The sequence below is a fragment of the Meleagris gallopavo genome, chromosome 1 (genome assembly GCF_905368555.1).
Source record: "Meleagris gallopavo chromosome 1, MGAL_WU_HG_1.1, whole genome shotgun sequence".
In the NCBI taxonomy this organism is placed as follows: Eukaryota; Metazoa; Chordata; class Aves; order Galliformes; family Phasianidae; genus Meleagris; species Meleagris gallopavo.
The window spans coordinates 75,311,462-75,333,873 of NC_139404.1; the positions used below are offsets into that span (position 1 = coordinate 75,311,462).

Consider the following 22,412-nt stretch of genomic DNA (forward strand, 5'->3'; position numbering starts at 1 on the left):
AGACAGAACCCTGGGGACACCACTCACCACACACAGGTTGACTGGCCTCCACCTGGACATAGAGCCATTGGCAACAACTCTCTTGCTGCAGCCTTCCAACCGAATCTTTAACCACCAAACAGCAGAGTCTTCAAACCCCTCTCTGTCCAATTTAGAGATGAGGATGTGATGTGAGTTCCATGTCCAAAAGGCATTGCACAAGTCCAGATAGGTGCCATCAGTTGCTCTTCCTTTGATGCTGCCAATCCGTTGTAGACAGCCACCATATTAGTCAGGCACAATCTGCTCGTGGTGAAACTGTGCTGCCTGTCTCAGATCACATTTCAGAACTCATTTTCAGATTTCTCAGATCTCATTTCAGAATGAATCTGAAGCTGAGGCACATGACAAAAGGACTGCATTTAAGGGTCTTTGTGAAGACCAAGACCAATTCCTGAAAAGTTTTCAAAGTTTCAGGCATTAGAAATTTCCAAGGAAAGTGGAACTAGCTTACCAGCATTCTTGTGAACAATACTGAATTTCCAGGAAGCTGGGCCTAACTCTCGTTTACCATCCATACAACCTCAACATCCAAAATGCATCCAAGAATATTGGGAAAGACAGCATCAGGAGTCTTGCTAAAGCTGAGATAAAAGAGAAAGGCACCTTTGTTCATATTCCATTTACCTCCAATTGGCAAACAATGATCTGCATTCTGTTTCCATCTACTCCCCATTCTCACCATTGCTGGGTCCCTCTGATGGAAATCTTCTCCTGTCCTGTCCCCTCCATTTGTGCTTTTCTCCTTTATCCATGTTCAAACCTTTCTGGTGAAAATCTTTTTGGCTGTAGCCCCTCAGTTCATGACATCTTCCCTTTCAGCCTCACCATTCATGCTCTTTTCTTCTCCAGTTTCCTCCATCATTGGCTTTTTTTGTTCTCACCACCTCATTCCTTTACAACCCTCTCTATTCGTACCCTGCTCCCTTCCATTTCCATTTCCCGCCAGGAAGATACTCCTTCAAAGTCATGCAAGCCTTTTAAAATTATTGCAGTAGGCCAAAATGGACAATTGCATCATCTGCTCTTACTGCCTGCACAGTATATTCCATAGAGTCTTGCTCCCCTATATATAGGGATCTGAATAACGTGAGTTTGACTAAAAGGCATAATACGGAAAGCAGACAGACCTCATTTGTAGGTGTCAAGGGAAGAAGAATTTGCTACTTGACTTGATGAATAAACCTTCTTGCTGTTAAAAATGTATTCATTTATTTTTAAATAGAAACACAAGACATTGTATAGAAATGTTTTGTTTCTCAGATGGAAGTTTACATGATTCTGCTTCCGAATTTTGATTTTTGTTCTGCCTTTTTCTTGAATGGAAAAGACTTTGAGAGTTCTGAATTTCCCCCTAGAGGAAGTACTTAAATACCCTGTAATTACCTCATCTCTTCTTCTTCTTCTTCTTCTTTTTTTTTTTTTTTTTTTGAAAAAAAAATTAAGTGAATGAAGCATTTCAGCTTCTCATTGCATGCCTTTTCTTTTTGAAATATGCGTGTACCTCCAGTTTTTCACTGTGGTGAATTCTGCAGGAGTTAGAGATACGCATTTCTGAAAATCTCACTAGGCATCCACTCACAGCTTCAGGTATTAGGTGCCTATTAATCCAGACCAAAAGCACACAGGGTTTTTACATGTAGCTGGCCTTTGTGCACACTTTACTTCTACATGCTAAAGACATAGGAAACAGCATATATTCACTTCCGTGTTCAAGAAAGCCAATCTCATGGCAGGCTTCTTGTGGTCCATCTTGTAACTGATGCCTCTTCTCTGTAAGGCTCTAGAAACAAACTGTGGCATGCAGACACTGCCAGCTTCCTGAGCTGCTCCTCATAAGACTTGTGCTCCAGATGCTTCACCAGCTTCGCTGCTCTTCCCTGGACACGCTCCAGGGCCTCCATGCCTTTCTTGCAGTGAGGGGCCCAAAACCGAGCACAGTACTCCAGGTGCAGCCTCACCAGAGCTCAGCACGGTCACTTCCCTGCTCCTGCTGGCAATACTATTTCTGATACAAGCCGGGATGCCGTTGGCTTTCTTGGCCTCCTAGGCACACTGCTGGCTCATGCTCAGCCCAGCACGGACCAATGCCCCCAGGTCTGTTTCCTCTACACGGTCTTCCAGCCACTGTGCCCGAGGCCTGTAGCGCTGCCTGGGGTTGTTACAGCCAAGTGCAGGACCAAGGATTTCCTTCGTGTGGCCTCACCCCGCACAGCTAGGACATGCCAGGCCGCATGAGATCTCATCCCAGTCCTACTCTGTGGCATCATCTGTTTGAAAAGGAAGGAGTCGAAGGGCAGCTTCTCGATAGGATTGGCATTCGCTTTACAGAATCGAAATCCACTGGCTCTGTAAGTCTTTACCTCTTACTACCACTAGATGGTATCCTTAGCGAGCATTTCCCCTTCCTCTGTGAAGTCCAGTTTAATATTCTGACTGCGAAGTTTCTGAATTGATAAAGTCTGAACTTTTCTCACAAATAATACAGAGCCAGGATGCTGGCACTGGCTGCTGGCTGCTAGTAACAACTAACTCAAGTGAACAAAGCTGAAGGCATGTTCAGTATATCAAGCCCAGTACAAATGCAAGTATTCACAGAATGACTGAATGGCTTCAGTTAGAAGGGACCACAAAGCCCACCCAGTTCCAAGCCCACTGCCGCAGGCAGGTCTGCCACCCACCAGATCAGGCTGCCCAGGGCCCCATCCAACCAGGCCTTGAACACCTCCAGGGATGGGGCACCCACATGTTCTCTGGACAGCCCGTGCCAGTGCCTCACTGCCTGAGAGAAAACATTGCTTCATAATGTCTAATCGAAACCTACCTTCTTCTTGCTTAAAGAAAAAAAAAATTACCCCTGTCCTCTCATTGCACTCTGATAACGAGTCCCTCTCCATCTTTCCAGTAGGTCCTGGAAGGCCACAATGAGAAGACCAGAGCCTTTTCTCTAAGCTAAATAACCCCATCTCTCTCAGACTTTCTTTGCAGCAGAGGTGCTTGCTCTAGCCATCTAGCCACCTTCTCAGCCTTCTCTGGACTCCCTTCAAACAGTTTCACATCTTTTTTTCATGCTGGGGTCCCAAGGCTGAAAACAGTGTTGTAGATGAGGTCTGACACGAGTGGAGTAGAAGGGGACAACAACCTCTCTCAGCCTACTGGCTACATCTCATCTCCTGTCCTGCTGATGTTTTTGGGTGCTTTGCAACTCCTCTTACAGATCCAAATTTCACAAAGTACCTTTTGCTGAATGACTGGATGCAGTTGCTTCAAGAAAAAGCCTGTGCAATGCCACGGTAAACATAGAGCTGGCCAGGCCTCTGCTCCACAGACAGAGATCACGGCACAAACATCTCTAGAGCTTCTGCTGCATGCTTTGCTTCTGATCACTCTTCTGATCACTCTCCTTCCCAGACAGCCATGCCAAGACTTCCTGTGTCTGTGAGACAGCATGCTTGTTTAACATTTGGATGTCTCTCGTTCGTTCTCTGAATACTGCTCAAATGGGAGTAATGCTATATTTAGCTGTGATGACAGAGCAACTAAAGCACAACTGAGACAGTCTGCAAGAATCTGCCAAACCCTCTCTGTAGAAACAGATACAGAGTACAGAATCTAAAGCAAAAAAAAACCTGCAAAACAAAACCCACAAATTCCTCCCTTCTTCCTCCAGTACTCCTGCAGTGAGTGGAGGAAGTGCTGCAGGTGATGGAGTGCACTGGAATTAGCTGGGAGGGAGTTCATTGTCTTCATAGCAGTTTGTGTGGTGCAATGCTTTAGATCTGTGGCCAGGCCAACACTGATAACAGAGCATTGTTTTAGTTGAGGCTGAGCAGTGTTTGCACAGCATCAAGTCCTTCATTGTTTCTCACTGCGCCTCTCCAGTGAACAGACTGAGGTGTGCAAGAGGTGGGAAAGGCACATGAGGAGGTCAATGACTCCCACTGTCCATGGGATTAAACCCACAAGTCGAGACTAAGTGTATGAGTCCCATTCATTATTCATTTGGGAGAGGAAAAATAAAATATACATATTAGTAGTAGGCTAAGAACCCACAATCAACTGTGGGACTCACAATTACATTGTAGCACATTTTACTTGGATGTTGTATTATTCAGTATTGTGTTTTATCCTTGGTTACTATGAGCCACTGCAGTAAAAACAGGGTGTTGCAAACTGAGTGTTTGAACCGTAGCATGCAACAGGAGTAATCACCTGATGTGTCGTGGGAAAATAGATCCTTGTCCATCTCTAACTAAGTTTAATAAGTTTCCTTTCCAAAAATACCTGAGCCTTACTTGAGCATTTGTAGCAGTGCTCAGGGCAAGATTAAAGCAGCAGTTCCCGCTTCTGATTATTTTATAATGCTGGTATCAAGCATTCTAGAAGCTTTGCCAGATTGGGACATCTGTCAAATTTTTATGTCCTTTCATTTTTAAGGATGTTTTTTCATCACTCTGGAACTAAAGGGGAAGGAAGGGCTTTGAAATATTAAACTATGCAAATAATCAACTAGACAAGTGATTAAAACAAAAAACAATCTAACAACAACAACAAAACAAAGATATGGAAAAATAAAACACACTTCAAACATATTATTTAGAGTTAATCTCACATTTCTTGCAGCCTGACTCAGATAGGCTGATTATCCCAGATATGTTTTGAATACAGAGTATGGCAGTGAGCAGAGCTGAGCAAGGTGGTACCAGCAGCAGATAAGCCCAGCCACATCAACATTCTTTCTAAAACAGATCAAGCTGGCAGAGAAATTTTTACTGCAGAGAAAAACCATGGACTTAGGCTCTAAGCATCCTTCTGGTGCTGTTAACAAGCATCTTGCCCTGAGTATAATCAGTCCAGAGGGAACATTTGCAAGGCTATGCAGCATGGTCAGTGAAGAGGCTGACCTTTTCCCCATAGACCTTTGCTCTATTAAGACATAGGATGAGCAGGAACTGCAGAAAACCAGAGGCAGCGTATAAAAATATTGTCTTAGACCATACACCTGGGAAAGCAGTATTTGTGTATTATTTAAGTTAATAAAAATCAATGCAACAATGGATGTGGCAGTACATTTTTCTCTTTGTCACTGAATCCACTGAATCTGCATCCCATGAAAGCAGATGATCCTACAAACTGATGACTGCCAGCGTTCAAAGATTTTTCTTTTTTTTTTTCTTTTTTTTTTTTTTTTTTTCTGGGGAAAATCATCGTTTTGGATGCAAAAAATGAGTGAAAACCTGAAAACCTAACATTGCTCTGACACAATAGGAATGCAATGTCTAAGTTTACAGAAGATTGGGATTAAGTTTTAGCAGGTTATAGTTTGATATCAGGCATTGCCCAAGTAATGCTAGTTCTGAGATGTAAGGACATTAACAACAATAATATATTGCTTCTTTGAAATGATTTGCTTAGCTAAAGTATGCAAAATCTGTAACTCTGTTATGCATAACTATGTGCAGATCTAAGAGTCTGCTTGCAAAGATGTCAGAGAACTGTCAGGGTATCCCCTTGACGTAAAAGGTAATTAGTATAGAAATAATCTGTAGACATAAAGCACCTCAAGTGATAACAAGATCTGCAACCAAATAAAGGACAGAAAGAACTGACAATAGAAATCCGGATGTACAAATAAAGGCAAAAAATAACATAAACATATGCAACAGACATTACCTTGGAGAGCATTTGGATACAGATTATCTTAATCTGTTTTGCTGTGCAACAATTATTGCACAACAGACTCTGCTGTGGAAAAGTATATTGTTCTATTCTGTGCCACTCTTTTCTATTTAGCACCATATTCCTGGTTCCTCGTTTGACAACAAATCTTTACATAAAAGAGATTGGTGTCCTGGGTTTCAATACTTTGCAAACCTTTACTGATGGTAAAACCAACAGTGAAAACTTAATAGACAGCCACATTAGAAAACTCTGTAGCAAGTATTTTGGTGATTTTCTATTTATAATTATCCAAACAACACAGCAAATGTGAACAAATCACTGTCACCCTTGTAGAAAAGAAAGGCTGCTTTTCTAATTTAATGGCATTTCACACTTGTACAGAACTGGAAACAGATGACAATACAAAGGAAAGGGCTTCCGTAAATTGAGCCCTGGATACAAAGCTCCCAAAGGACCTCAGAATGTAGGACAGGTAGACCTCCTATATCCTTGTCTCAGGTCCCTGAAGTTGCAGGCAAGCACACTGCGTCATCCTTTTCTTCAGTAGATAAACAAGTTTTCTAATTCTAGGATGTAATCAGAAATCTTTTTTAATTTGCTACTTCATTCAGATACTCCATGTATCAATTTGTGTGCTTGTTTTTTTCCACGCCCCTTCCTCCCCACCTCCCACAAGATGATCAGCAATGTGATGCGCCGTGGACAGCAATTATCCCATGTTGTCATCTTAAACTCTTCTCACCTCTCTTGATACAAACTCCTAAATACCCCATCTTGTCCCTGCTCCACAGAGACAGGCACTTCTAAATGTGAATAGTCAGAACAATACACTGCACCTCAGATGTTCATCAGGTTTTGTACAATAGTCATACTTTTTACATTTCATCAGAAATACCCCTTTGATGCATACCAGCTTTACATAGGTGAGGATCTTCAGCAGAGCTTGCTCTGCACTCTAACAGTTTTCATGAATTCAATAAGGGACTGGGCTAACTCCTATGAATAAACTCACTCCAACATCAGGAGCTACTAAATACAAGGACGCCACCTGTGGCTCAGGGAGTTGCAGATCATTGGTGAGGTATCAATCCATGCTGTTTCCTGTTCTTCCCTAGGAATTTGCTCTCTGTGTCGAGGCAAGATGCTAGGCAGACCTCAGATTTGACCCAACACAACCATTCTTTTATTTTCACTTGCTTTGTTTCACCTTGCACTGACAATCAGAATAATTACAGCTGAATGTATATTCAGAACTTTCTCACGGTTAATGACATTAGATTAACAATATCCCAAACTACAGCAAAAAGTTTTATTTGAAAATCGTGGAAGAATAAGTTTGCATTTGACTTTTTGAATTTCTCCAGTCAACTATTCTAGGCCTCAAGATGATCTGATTCTTCATTTTCTTTATTGATAATTACAACTAATTTTCTTCTACCTAAAACAAATTCTTGTCATTACACAAGATTTATCCCAAGACCAGAATTTAGATAAATTCATTAATACATCTAGAAGTTTCCTTCTCTACTTTATACTTCGTTATATCTTTGTTAGCAAGTTTCTTTTTCACTGGGTAGCTCTATATACTCAGGTTCAACAAGATGCAGTATTGCATACATTACTGAAGATACATATGAGATGTACCATATATTATTTACCTGAAAGCAATTTCTCTTGTAAAAAGTTCTATCTGTTTAATCTGAAAACTTTTGTCTTTAATATCCCCAAATTCTACATCTTCATTTTTTTCTCAAAATATGTTTTGTAGCCTCAGACAATTAAAGCAGAATCTCTTCACAGGGAGACAAGAATGCCAGGCATAATCTGGGTGCCAGGTAGGAATGGGTCTATTTGTCTGTATGAGCAAATCCACACAAAGTCTTCCTACACCTCACATCCTGAAACACAGTATAGAGTGTAGCAGCCAGCTGCATCTATCTCACACATCTTCTCTGGGACGTTTTCCTGATTTGCTTCCTGAAACTTCAATGTTTGGACTGGTGAAGAAATGGGCATGCAGACACATGCAGCACTACCTTTTGGAAGAAATTATTTAGGAATGTCCTCTTTTGTACTTTACCATACAAAAAGTAATGTAATTCACATGGAACATCTAAATGATCCCAATTTCAACACCTTATACCATTATCTTAGTTAGGCAACAAGTCATTCTTTTTGGTTTGCATCCTAACAGACATGCCTGTTGCCTGTAGCTACTTGTACAATGGAAACCATACAAGAAAGAAAACAGTGAAACTGTTGTTACACAATAACACGTGGTACTTTTCTTTTTCCTCCCCGATTTCTTCCCCAATTTCTTACCTGTGAGGAGATTGGTTGTATGAACAAATGCTCTCCTCAAACCCTTTCATGTGAGTTTGCTCAGCCTCAAATATTTTTGTCAAAAAAGACTTGCTCTTCAATTTAAAAAAAAAAAAAGCAAAGCACACCACTGCAAACCTTCAACATCAAGCATCTCACATGCGAACTGGCACAAGTAAGAATTACCTTTCTTTTCCAGGGCACACAGCACGCCTATGGCTTTGCACTGAGAGAACTGAATTCCCGGAGCTCCAAGATGAAGGCTAAAAATAACCCAGTATGTATTAATTTCAGGATTTTAAAGTATGGCTAATTAATATGCATAGGAAAGGCAAGGCGTGTGGTCACCAGGAGGGAGCACACACAGTCAGACTGCAAGGAAGAGGGTAGGGTGATATCCTGGCAGAGAGCCAAAGGAGAAATGAAAGAGAGAAGCTTGCTTTGAGGATAAAGGAGGTGCAAAGATAGTGTTTCAGAAGAGGCAGAAGCAGAGGGATGAAGCACTTTGCTACTGAAGTGGCAGAAGCAACACAGTGCAATCACAAAGGACAGGATCCTGTTAGAAGAGCCACAAGTACAGTAAAAAAAGCCTTTGGCGTTTTCAGAAGTGGTATCGGAACAGCTAGAGAGCTTGCTGCTACTAGAGAAGGTGGCAAAGTTAGGGCTTGGTGGCTCAGACTGTGTGTCACAGACTGAATTATGTGCTTTGGAAATAATTTGACACAGTAGCGAAGGAGGTCTATGCGTCTTGAGTCAGAAGCACCTTGTGAAGGTGGTGTACTGGGTATGGAGCACTGAACAAGATGCACAGGATGGCAGTCATGGCACACCGTGAAAACAAGGTACTGCACATGAGAAGTACGGGTGATGTCAGACAGCAGAGATGATCTACAGTTAATGTGAATCAGAAAGCAAATTTGGTTATTCCACAGGCAGTTCCGGTGAATTAAGATGTACAGGGGGAAATTAGTCACTTGGAGCAGATTTCTTTCATATCCATTTCCCAACAAACAACATTCATACAATTAAGACCTTCCTTTGAACGTAAGGACAAACTGACAAGTTAATTGCTGATTCGCTGGCTATTTGTTATCATGAAAAGCAAGGTTTTCAACCAAATACAGATTATTTAGTGTCACTGCTCATCTGCCTGCATCTTCTGACCTGATCACTAAGGATCTTGAATATGTTAGTGATCCAAATGTAACAAAATGGTAGGAAGCTCAAAGTTTTGTGAGATTTGGTGGCTTTCACAGTGGCACACAGAAGTAGACTCAAAATGTTGTAGGTTCAGTTTCATTTTGAGAAACACCTGAGCACCACAGTTACCTGTTAAAAGGAAGGGGTAGCATGTTTAATTTTGCAGTAGTAGGTTTTGAAACATGCTCGAGGTGACAAAGTCCCCAGAAGAGCTGCAGGGGAATGAAAAGCTACAACACCAACAAGCTTGTGAAACAGGATGAGTTTCACAGTCCAGTGCTACAGGAGGTTGCTAGTGGAGGCAAAGGACACAAGACCAACTTTTTCACTTAAAGACATTCTTTATTCAATCTTTTTTTCGTTTTTTTTTATATACAATATTATTTTTAATCTGTAAAAAGTACATATGCAGGATTCCAGGTCAGAGGCAGCCAGAAGGTTTCCACATCAAAAGAAAGACTCTTGCCCTTTTGTCATTTTGGAATAAAAGTAATCTGTCAAACAAAGCAAGAATAAAGGCAGAATGCAAAACCAACTTCCACCAAGCAATTAGGATTAAAGGCAACAATTCACCGTAATGAGCCAGGCTGCCTCTTTCGATTTCGGTGATTCTCAACTTTTCCAAGCAATTACAGAGCAGTTAGAATGGGCTGACAGCCGAAGCAGCTAGTGTTGATCATCTCTGCTACAGCTGTATGCACAGAACTTGCAACAGAGCTTTGACTTCCTCCTTGTATGGCAACCCAAGCCCTTGAGTCAGAAGACTGTTTCTCAGAATTCAAGAAGCAAAAGAGGGAAGGCTTAGGCTAAACAGATCTCTGAACTACAGTGTGGATCAAGAGCTTGCTTGCATTTTTCTCTGGTAACAAGAAGTCTCTTTGTAATTTGCCCCCTTAAAAACACGGACTACTTAGTAATGTATGTAACAGGCACAATTTGCCAAAAGCCTGTTACTACAGCCCTGAGATGCAAGCTGCCTCGTCATTTTCTGTGGGTGCTAGATTACACTGTTGATCCTTTCAGTGTTAATTCTGTTACCTACTTCTCCATTCAAACAAGGAAGAGTCACATTATGAAGGTTTGTAATATCATACATTTCCTCAAGGACAGAAGAGAGTATCACTGAGGACAGTCTGATACAGCTTAGTTATAAATCAATGAAACATATACTTTTAATCTTACAGGATGGTATTACAGGGAGCATGAAATTGCTTTCACTTTTCAAAACTCCAGATACTGGACATTCAAATCTCGTAGAGCTTCAGGTGAGAATCTCAGTGACTGAAAGGTAAAAGATGGTCTTTTAGCAAATTTGGAGTAGGGAGCTAAAGAAGCTTCAAAGGTGTGAATGCCACAGGGAATTACACTATCTGCTTTTCTCCTTATTCCAGCTTACTCAGAATATTGCACATTCTTTTTAAGCATTCCATTTTGTGGACCACATTGTGCAGCAAAATGAACACCCAGTATATCACTCAAAGGTTTTATTCTTAGAGGTCAAGGCTAAGACATTCACTTCTGGATTGCAGGACACACAAAGCTCCACAGTGGCCAGTGCATAAATTTGGCTTCTGTCAGGCTGTAAAGTGTTAGAAAAAAACGTACTGCTAGCAGATCCTGACCAATAGGCAAGTATATGTCTTGGATTCAGAAAAGAACTCAGCATCCTTGTTTTGACTGCATGCAAGCAGGACATAGACAATTCTGGGGTTTCCAGGCTCTTGCCCAAATCCAGTGTGCCAAAAATGTCCTTTACTTCATCCTGTAAGAGGAGAAGGCATTGCAGAAATTGCTAAAATGGGACATCTACCTAAAGAAAATGAGGACTGTTTTGTTAGAGAATACAGTGCAAGACTCAGAAACAACTAGGACTAGAAAGTCATTTTGTGCTTAAATTTATACTCTACCTTCATGAAAGTATGTAAGACAGAAGCAACAGAATGAAAGCGGTTATACTCTACCTATACCTTATATACCCAGAGGGAAAACTGAGGGAAAACCCAGAGTCTGAACTGTGGGCCACACATAACTCCATTATGCAGATCAAAACCTCCTTCTTTGTGAAGGACTCTGACTAAGGGCATGTCACTTAGACAGAAGTTTCCATATCCATGCTTAGTGTCTACACATGCCTCACTGAAAATCCTCCAAACTTTCAACTTGCTCTAGATAATCTCAAGATGGAGAGATTTATGAGTGACATAGCAGTAAGTCCATAAAACACATTATTTTGAATAGACTATGGAGATCTGTAGCTTCTGTAGGAAAAGGAAAGTTTGCCTTTTAAAGAGTGCTGGAGTAGACACTGACAAACTTTGGGCTAACTGGAAAACAAGAAACAAATGTCCTTTATTTGGTACCTGCTGCTTGTCTACACAAAGAAGAAATAGCAGTACTGTACATTTGCTTTGAGAAAAATACCATCCCATAACATGAAATGGCTTAGGTCCTCAATTCAAGCATTCTTGTGGCAGCGAATTAACACACTGGGATTCATGGAGGAATTAATTTGAATAGTAACTCTTCACATGAGGGGTGTGGCAGAGCATCCAAAAATGGTAAGAAATTTGCTGTTTCTGGGACTCCGACAGAATTTTGTCTCTGAACAGACTGGCAGCCATTCTACATCTGCATTTATCAGGAGGTGTATGATGACAGCCTAGGATAGAAAGTGCCTTTTCTCTCACTCTTTAAAAAAAAAACAAGAAAAAACAACAGAGGAATCTATCTTTCCTATTTCTCCTTGGTACCTAGAGAGATTAGCAGAAATTAATGTGTGACCAATAAGAAGAAACCATTTACTAAGATACTTCTCACTTAACAATTGCTTGAATCAGTATTATTTACTACATCAATTACTTTATCAGCTCTCAAATTATTTTTAAGATACTGCTGCAAATTACAGTAACTAAGTAATTGGTATGAAGGTAAAAATGTTGAGATCAGATTGTTTTCTAAGGTCTATTTCTTCCTCCTCTTAAACCAAAGTGACAGTCTGGAGGACAGTGTCTGAAAGTAATAATCACATGACCTAGGAAAAAACGCTATGTGTAAATTACTGTCAAAGAGAAGTGAGGAAAAATACCATAGGAAATCCTATTTCAATGTAGAGTCAGAAAAACTATAATGTGATATTGGGAAAAGGTTTTTATATATGAAATTTCATATATAAACATCCTTGAGGGGGAGAGAGGGTACTCAGTCTCTTTAGACATGGTGCTGCACTGCTGTAGTTCACTAAAGACAATTCTTTCACTCACTTGAGTTTGAAAAGACAATCAGAATTTTTGAAAGATTCAACCCATGCACAAATTAGGAGGGAAAGAAGCACCTCACTGCTCTTTTCCAGCACACATGCCAGTCACCGTGGCAAAAGGATGTGAGACCTATAAAGGGGAGTAAAAATAATTATGTAAGCTGTAAGGATTCTGGAACAACACTAAAAAAAAAATATCAATCAATGAAGAGATACTTGAAAAAGCTAAATTTCTTTTAGGAAAAATTGTGAAGACTGAGGCTCAACTGTCCAGACAAGTTTCAAAGTATTTGAACTACTCCAGCCTTCGAGTACTCAAGGGGAAAAAGAAAAAAAAAGGAAACAGCATCTAATTTCTTATCAACTAATTGAAGAGAATCTGCAGTTTCTTTTTCCACTCATGTGTAAGAGATGTTATGTTGTTTTCAAAGACAATCATTTTGGCTTTGCACTGTTGCAGGTCACCCAAACGGAAAGGAGTTTTCTAGACTAAATCAAAGGCAGTTTTTGGCTTCTGTCATACACAGAAATACGATAAGATAGGATTTCAAACCTTCAAATAAGGTTCTGTGAATATTATCCAAAGAGTGAAATTAATTTTTAGGAAAAATCCAGATTGCATGGAAAAACATAAAACAACAAACTCCTGCTGCTTAGCTGAAGGGAAGCATTTTTAAATGTCGTATCCTATACCTTGCTATATAAATTATGAGACTGTTTTTCTCAAATTTTTATCTCTGCAAATTTGGCTAGAAGAAACAAGAAAAACAAGAGAATGTGGACTTTCCACTTGATGGGATTTGCAAAGAAAGAACGCTTAGTCTCTTATCCCACCCCAGTGTTATGCTCCACACTCTAACCACAACTTGCAAAATGAGCTAAGCCTTTGTTGTTGACAGCAAACTACAAACCAAATGCTTATTCATTGCTTTTTTGAGTGTGAACATACAACACAGAATTTTCAACACTGCTTTGAAAAGGGAAAATGAAAAAGTAATAGTTTTTATAGTTTAGTTTTAATAGTTTGAAGGTCCCAAGAATGGCTGCCAGTCTGGGCAAACTGATGTTCCTTAGAAAATTCAGACAGATACAGAAAAAAATTCAAATCCTGACGCTGCTGGTGCAGTGATGTTGCTTTTTGTTGTTGCTTTGTTCATGCCATCATCAAACAAAAATAAAAAGAAAAAAAATCAAAGTATTTGGAACCCACCCGATCTGAAGAGATGACTGGTGCGCTGTGCCTTACAACAGCCAACAGCAGCAGCTGCAAGTTCCTGTCCCTAAACAGGAAAGCCTCTTCTTCCTCACGCTGCTGCATTTATTTTAGACAGTAGATTCCATTTCTTGCTAGGGTTCAAAGCACTTGAAGTCTCTGTCCTGCAAATACCACACCTGTGTTTTGGTCATATATAAAACAGAACTTTGTTTCAGTTTTACTCATCTATATGTCGAAGAGCTTTGTTTCTCACGCCTGTACTTGACTCAGAGATCAAGATTTATCAAGCGTCCATCTCCTCTCCTGCTTAAAGTCTCAGTTGATCCATGTAAACAAAACAGCTGAAAAGTCTCTCTTCCTCTTCTTAGAGCTGATTTTATCGATAAGCAGGATTTCCTGAAAGTGTGGTGTTTGCTAAATGTAAAACAGGCAGGGGATGAGCTTCTGTGTTAAAAACCCAGTTGTCTAATGGGAGAAGGTCATCGTTGGAGAAAAGCAGATACAAATACCTAGATATCAATACAGAGAAGAAAAATGGTGGGTATTACAGTTGAGCAACAGACACTGGGGCACCATAGCCCCACCAGTCAACAGCTAAAGCCATAAACAAGTTATTTGCTTTCAATCTTTTTATAGCACTCATACAACTTTCCCCATTATAATGGTCTTAAGAGTCATTTTTATTGCAGTCAAGCCCTGCAATGAAAAATTTGTTACAAAGACAACATTTTACTTTTTCCAAGTAATTCTATTTTTCAAGACTCCTTTCCAAGGCTTATAATATAATACAAACATCAAGACATCAAGCACAAGGATTTTGAAGGCTGGGGAGCAGAGCAGAAGTAGACAAAAAATTGGTTTCAATAGAGCAAACCCACTTGGAAATGACTATTCCATTCAAATCAAATCAAATCAAATCAAATATTTAGAGGAAGCACGAAAGAAGCCACTAAGCCATGCCAGATATTTGATTTGTCATCACCATGCGGGGCAGTCATCATCAGCTTCTGGCAGGAGGAAATGTGCCAATATGCTTGCAGAGAAGATTCATAATGTTGTACATTAAAAAGCAACACAGCGCAAATAAAGCATGTAATGACGTTACATTTCTGGACATATGTGTAAAGATTATCTCTTGGTTTTCCTTTTCTCCTAATACACAGTTTTGAATGTGGTTATGCTATCATTGTAAGAGGACACTGGCAGCAGAGATCTTTGTCTTGTTTGTCTTCCTAACTCAAATGCTATAATTCCAAAGGCAGTTCCCTTCTTCCAGAAAACCTGCAAACCATGCAAGCTAAGCTTAACATCACTGGCTTATAGGACCTCTCAAATTCTGTTTCAGCTTAATTTCCTGCTATTCAGCCAGTGTCAGGTCTTGCAGCACAGGACAAGAAAGAGTTGTCACTTCCCTCAGTGGGCTTTGTCACACCCAGAATGTGAGCACATATTGCTCTGTATTCGCTATAAATCAGATGCTCGTATTCCCACTGTCTACAGTGAAATGTCACTGCTTGTCCTTCAGAACATCCAGTTACTGAGTGACACATCAGTGAACTTTCAGATCTCCTTTTGATGAAAGATCTAGGCAGGATTCTGACAATACTTCAAAGGTCAGTTCTGTCACCACAGAAGTCCCATAGGAGCAGACTTCATTCTCTCTCTGATTTGGCTTTTATAGGTAGATGGATGACACAGAATCAGCTCCTCAAGAAGCCCTGTGTAACTAGCAGGACCTGTTTGAAATGCTGAGTCTCTCTTTGGGAGTATAGCTTTTAGGCTGCAGAAAATTAACTCAAAGGAGTAAATAAATAAATACAATTAACAAAGATAACAGAAGAGGCAGCAGTGCTCACTTTCTTTTTGTAATGGTAATAAAGGGAAACAAAGTATTGTGACCATTGAGAGGACTTTAGGGATTATTCAACTGCAGGACACAACAGCCATATCCTTCTCTCAGATGGAGTGAACTTGGAGTCCTTTCACACAAGTGAGATACCGCATGGTGCCTAAAGTAGGCATCAGCTCTGCCACTGGATCTATTTTTTCCCTATGCATTTTGAGCTCCCAGTAGCTCAAACAAATCTTCTCTGTCAGAAATTGTTGCTAAAACCTAGTAAATACTGTAAAATAACAAACATTATTACAGTTTTTAATAACAAAAAATAATCATTTCACTCTGAAAAACCTACAAGCCATACTAGGCTGACACATTATTACAATTTTTTTTGTTTTTATTCTTGTTTTTGTTATTGTTCTTCATATCAATGAGTTGTAAAGACAGAAAGGCCACCTGAATGAGTCCTCACTGCTGACAGGTTTTTGCAACAACATATGTACTATCCCTTCCATCACATGTTGGCATGGATACATAAGCAGAGACAACAGTCTTCTAATAGCATCTTTGGCCTCATTCACATTCACACAGCCAAACGGTTTCTGTCCATGGTTTCTGAACCAATGTTCTGCAAACTGTTATGCAGGAGTGAAAAAGGAGCAGGGAATAATAGCCAACTCAGGCACTTTTCTTCCAGAAGTAACAATTCACAAGATTTCAGGAAGATACCCTACATTAAACACTGGTAGATTTCAATGCTAGAAGTGCATTGCCAAGTTCACTGATATGAGTGTCAAGAAATAATTACACCCTGGAGACACTGCTTTATGGGAGAAACCCCAGTGTGATCACAACTATGAGACAAAAGAGTGCTCTTGACAGCAAGTTTGCATCATAATGGAAGAGATGAGTAGCGATGATAAGCTGGCTCAGGCCTAAAAAGCGATCTCTTAATAATAGTCTCCTTTACATATTCTTAACTTTATATGTATTTCTTACTGTAAGCAACAACTCCGTAAGTTAAAGGTTGTTGAATATTCTAGCATAGTACAGAATAACTTTTTTTTTGTTATTGAAAAGAAACTTCAGACACTTGACCTTGAACTAACTTTACAGTTGAGCGCATGAGCCCCTGCATAACCGACTGAAGATGTTCTGCTGACTCGACTGAATTAAAAAAATATTTTCAATATTCTAAAATTGGAAGTACATAAAAGACTATAAAATATGCCTGATATTCTTGCTTCCAACAAAAAACATTCTAGAAAGGCATGCTGTAGGAGAAATACAGAAAAATAATTCAAGGGCACAGAGGATGTTTTTTCAAATTTACTCCTTTGCAGTGGTACATACAGGAGAAACAGGTTCTACAATAGCAGAGTATATACAGCATGCACTTGTATAAAATATGTCACTGCATCTAAAAAATGTCTTTTGCAAAGAGTGTTTTCTAAAAAAGAGATACCTTTCCCCTATTGTGATGCCAGAAATCAAATTGAAGTCTTAAAAATGAACACTCCCTCAGCATTAGCCTCTTGTATTAGAAAATCTATTCGTATTTTCTTTTGAGAAAATAGGCTGACCTTGGACCTGAAAGCTGGGGGAAAAAAAAGAAAGACCAAACCACCCTGGAAATGACAAGAGATTATTTGTTTAGTCAACATATTCTTGTAGAACTACATGCTAGGTTTTACAGGAATATGCAAGAGTGAAAACAGCTTACTTCAATGTTTCAGCAAGGAAAAAACTCTGCTGTACGTCGTCATATGTAGGAGATGATGAGTAGACATCCTTGACGCCAGAGAAGCCACCACTAACTCGGCAATACTTGTCAATTGCCTGCAGAAGGGGAGGTAAAAAAAAAAAAAAGAAAAAGGGAATTAAATTGTAAAATAAAATTTGAAAACACTGAAATAACAGGATTGATCAGCAAAGGAGGAAATTCTTTCCATTCTGCATAATTTAGTCACATCAGACTATCACAGATGATGCTGTGGATTGGGAAAATAAGTAAATAAATGAAGACTGGACACATACAAAAGTAAAATCCTTCCAAGGCTACTAAAGACATTTGGCAAACCGCTAGAAGTTAGAAAAAGGTATTCTGGGGAAGGATTTCCTTGGTACTCACTGTTCACTGATACTGATGGGAGGACACAGACTCAGCAGACTTCAGCTTTAAGCTTGGCATAGCTGCTTGTAAGTAACACTGTGTAGAACATTCATCGCTCAATTAACGTAACATGGGTTATAGGGAGTGTAGGAAGACGACAAACGCTCCTGGGTTTTGCAGCTGGAAGAGTTTGAAGAATTACAGGACTGTGACTTGTAACTAGTCATAGAGACTTTCTGAAGGTAGGGATTAAATACAGTACTAATATTCAGGGAAGCACTGATTTCACCTTACATACTCTTCCAGCTACTTCTTTCTCCACACATTTCCACCCCCTATAAGTGCTTCTCTCTTTCCCCCTTATACAGTTGAAACTCAAAGCAGCTCGTGTACCAGACTTCAAAGCAGTTCTTTATGTTTAAAGCATCAACTTTAAACCAATCAGCATTTCAGGCAGAGAGGGGCCAATGGATTTTGGATTCATAAACCAGCTTGCTAATCAGCTCCAACACAGTACAGCAAAGATCACACTGGAAGAGGAGACTGGGAAGAATGCATCAGTAGTGCAGAGCACCTCCTTGCACTCATCATTTGGCTGACAAACATAATCTTACACCATGCCAGGATATCAGCCACTAAAACCAGCCCCAAAGCTATGACAATGAAATGATTCACAAATTGTTTCTGCCTCCCCACTGTTTTGGTGGTATGTCCTCAGCAGATAGTTGCTCTTTGAACAGCTATTTTATAGATTCATGTGGGGACCAAAAAGGTAAAGTGATGAAGGAAACTGCTTGGCTTAGGCTATCTGTCATTACCAACTACTGAACACAGCTACCTGTAATCTGTGACTTGGCCCATTAGTTTGCACGAAGCTTCTCTCCACACAGCTCTAGGCCTGGATTTCCTCTGTTTCTTAGCGAATGTAATTCATGATGTATTTCCTTATTTTAAGTGAAGCTTCCTTCACTTTTAGTTTTGGATGGAAACATTTCCTTTTTTGTTGGAGTTTGAGCAGCTGAGAAGGAAGTGTCTGTATGAATTCTGTTCTGATCTGGTTACTGTTGCAATCCAGGACTATACTGAGACTACTCACATTTTAAGATACAGGTTGACCAAGTTCTTTCTACATCTGGAGATAAAATTGTATCCAAGAGTATCAAACTCATGACAATCTCTTTGCATGTTCTTACACATCACAAGTAATGCTGGCTACTGCATGGTAGCCAAAGGGAGGGGAAAAAAAGGAAAAAATGAATTTCTTGACTTCTGAAGAAATAATGCACACGCAGGTTACAGAACTATTTCCTCATTCCTCCTTGCAAGACCTACAAGCCACTAGGCAAGTGTCATACAAATAAACATGAGCTAAAGCACTTTGGGTTTCTACGTAGGAAATAACCTGCATCCTCTTGCAACTATTTTAATTTTTTTAATAATAGCGCAGAACGCATCCTTGTCTGGGTGGAGAATGTTTGGCCAGTTGCAATTCTGCCACCATCAAACTATGCTCAGATAGGAGAACCTTGCCCAGGATAACCTCACAATGCTCAGTAAATCCAAAGTCAAGGTCTTGCACCTGGGTGAAAGCAACATGCAATGCCAATATAAACTGGAGGATGAAAGGATTGAGTGCAGCCCTGCTGAAAAGGACCTGGGGGCATGGGAGGATGGGAGCTGGACATGAGTCAGCCATGTGCCCTCACAGTCCAGAAAGCCAACTGTATCTTGGGCTGCATCAAAGGAAGTGTGGCCAGCAGGGTAATGGAGGTGATCCTGCTCCTCTATTCTGTGCTGGCAAGACCTCACCTGGAGTACTGTGTCCAGATGTGGAGTCTTCGGTACAGGAGAGATGTGGACCTGTTGGAGTGTGTCCAGAGAAGGGCCACAAAATGATTCACAGAATGGAACACCTCTCCTAACAACAGCAGGCTGAGAGAGCTGGGGCTGTTCAGACCGGAGAAAAGAAGGCTCTGAGAAGACCTTATAGTGGCCTTTCAATATCTAAAGGAGGAGCTACAGGAAAGAAATGGGACAGACTCTTCAGCAGGGTCTGTATGGTGACAGAACAAAGGGAAATGGTTTCAAGCTTAAAGAGGGGAGATTTAGGCTGCGTATGAGGAAAAAGACTTTTATAGTGAGAGCAGTAAGGCACTGGAACAGGTTGCCCAGAGATGTGATCGATGCCCATCCCTAGAGAATTCCAAGGTGAGGCTGGAACAGGCACTGGGCAACCTGATCTAACTGTTCATGTCTCTGTTCATTGCAGGACAGTTGGACTAGATGGCCCTCAGAGGTCCCTTCCAACCTAGAATACAAGGAATCTGTGATTCTATGTTCAGGTCTTTTATACCACACTCTTTAGCCTGATATTGACAGCTGAATAATTATATCAGGTACCAAAGCAGGGGGTTCTGATCTGTCAGAGAGATAGAATCAGGGTCCCATTCACTATGAAAATTGGGGTGTTTTATAATTTCTGATGGCCATATCCCAATTACTTGTCATGTTACCATTCCTCCCCCTTCTAATAATCTCCCCCGTGGTGCAAGCAGTCTGCACAATTTTGGCCCAACCTGCACTTCCCAAGGCCAACTTACCATGTGGATTCCAGGTTCTAAGTTCTCAGGGGCAAGAAGCAGAACACTGCATATTGTTCCAACTTGGGATTTCAATCGTATATCATTTCCCTTAATTTGGATCCTAAGCAGTGAGGCCCAAGTTGTTTGTAACATGCAGTGTGCTGGTCTGCCATCTCTGAGTCTTTCATTCATGTCTCTCAGCATGTAGTCTCTTAGTCCACCCCTGCAAGGACTGAGAATCAGACTTCAGAGTGGCCTTAGAATGCCATTATACTGCTATACCAGGCCTGCTCCCATCAGATTACAAGGCAGATGGAATCACCATTTGATGCTATTTTCTTCAGCCCACTTTTGTACTGTTGTTCACTGGTCACTTTGGATGACTTGAGGAGTCCTGTATGTTACCATTCATTTAGTTAATAACTTGATCATATAGGCTTGATTTGCTTTTAGCACTGGATAGTCCTGCACTAATCCACTTATTGTGTCAACGTAGTTCAAGGCACATCTGTCCCTTCAGACTGAGGGAGGGGGCCTACATAGAAGACCTGCAATCAGTACAAGGGATGATGCCCTTCAGTGTGATGCACTGTTGTTTCTGGCAAAGGTCTCACTTACACCCTGGAGTATGCTTCTCATTCTTGACATGCCTGGGCAATATCTGAATTCGAATGGGCAGCCCCCACGCTTTTACTGCTTCCTGTGTTGTCTCCTGTCCAGTAGATCACAACGGGGCAATGTTATCTGCTGGCAGACCTAGCCACCTTATCTGAGCTAATGTACTGGCTCTACCATTCCCTGGTGATTGCATGGGTGTATACTGTTTGTTGCCACATTCCAGATATCAAACCACATGTCTCTGCCTCAGATTGGTCGGATGTGGATATTTCGATCCTGAGTGGCTCACTGAGCAATCCAAAGTGTAAGTCCTCGGAAGACTGCCCATCTATCTGTGCAGATGTACAATGCACAGTCACTCAGTTCCTGGGTTATAAACAAGCTATGCCTTTCTTCTGCTCCATGCCAAAGCTGAGATCAGAAACCAATTGGATTAAGATCAGAAACCAGGATAGAAACCTGATGCTACCACAAATCCCAGCCAAACCTTTCCCAGTTTATGTGTACATTTAATTCAGCAGATAGGGCGAGATCAAATACACAAAATGCCTCTCAAAGTGTCCTCACAGATGGTTTCCCTCATACCTTGCTCCCAGATGCAGTTCTGGAGCTCTTCCATAGAATTCCATAAACCACAATGGGTGGGTGTATCTGGTTTATTAGGCCACATTAGCTGACAGCCTACCATAATCCACACTGAGTTAAGGAATGATTTTCCTCATTGTGTATGATAGTGTTATATGGTCTTTGCCTTAGTACTGGCTGTGTCAAAACAGAGGCCAGTTTGAAATTTCTCATTTATCATGACACTTTTGGCTCCCATACCTCATAGTCTCAACAGCTAGGCCAGGATACTTTCCCTTGGCCTTTGCTGGAATCGCTGGACCAAGTCCACCAATTCAATGTCCATACATGGGTATGCAGTAACATGCGTCATAGATTGGGGAGGAAGCTACTCTTTGGGTGGTACCTCCTTAGGTCTTTCTTGGATTTTCTTGTTTTTTTTTTTTTAGTGACTACTGGCTGAATTTCTAGAAGGTCCAGTTCTACCACAGCCTCTAGTTCAGATTTTTTAGAATTCTCTTTTCCAACATTGTCAGGGCCATAGGGGTCTGACTGCTTGGGGTCCTCTTCATTCGTGAGAAGCAAGACCCTGATAAGGCCCAATCACTGGTTCAGGCCAAGTCCTACTGGTTCCCATACACTTGACAAAACGATGCTAATTTTTACTGCACCTTAGGTCACATGGTAGTCCTAGAGGACTGGAAGAGTATCAAAGCAACGCTATTATTCAGAGGCACTGGCAAGCTGACTGGATAAATATAGGGTATCAGATCTAAATTCCAAACAATTTTGGAAACACAAATAAATGCATATAAAAGAACAAAAGGACAACTGACACTGGTAAGTATGGTTTTACAGAAACCATCATTCTCAGCAAACTTGTAGACTTCAAAGAATGAAATCAAAGTAGTAAAGTAGTAGAAAGTAGTAAAGGAAACTGCAAAGGTATAAGAAATGTTTTTAAAGCAATTGACATGGTATCA

At 40.6% G+C, this 22,412-nt stretch overlaps 1 protein-coding gene across 2 annotated transcripts in view; it reads right to left on the minus strand.

The window, feature by feature from the left end:
- Nucleotides 1-9,564: 9,564 nt before the first annotated feature.
- Nucleotides 9,565-22,412, minus strand: part of MAN1A2 (mannosidase alpha class 1A member 2) — a 132,759-nt gene continuing 119,911 nt past the window's right edge. Inside the window, exons 12-14 of one of the 2 annotated variants that reach the window (XR_795100.3) lie at nt 17,276-17,391; nt 13,710-14,224; nt 9,565-11,005 (exon numbers count right to left, since the gene is read on the minus strand). Coding sequence is in view for 1 of the 2 variants with exons in the window: in XM_010718173.3 (XP_010716475.1) it covers nt 14,092-14,224; nt 17,276-17,391 (249 nt within the window). In the remaining variant the exon portion in view is untranslated. Of the gene's footprint in view, nt 14,225-17,275; nt 17,392-22,412 lie in introns of both variants that reach the window. The other variant, XM_010718173.3, reaches the window with a different exon arrangement.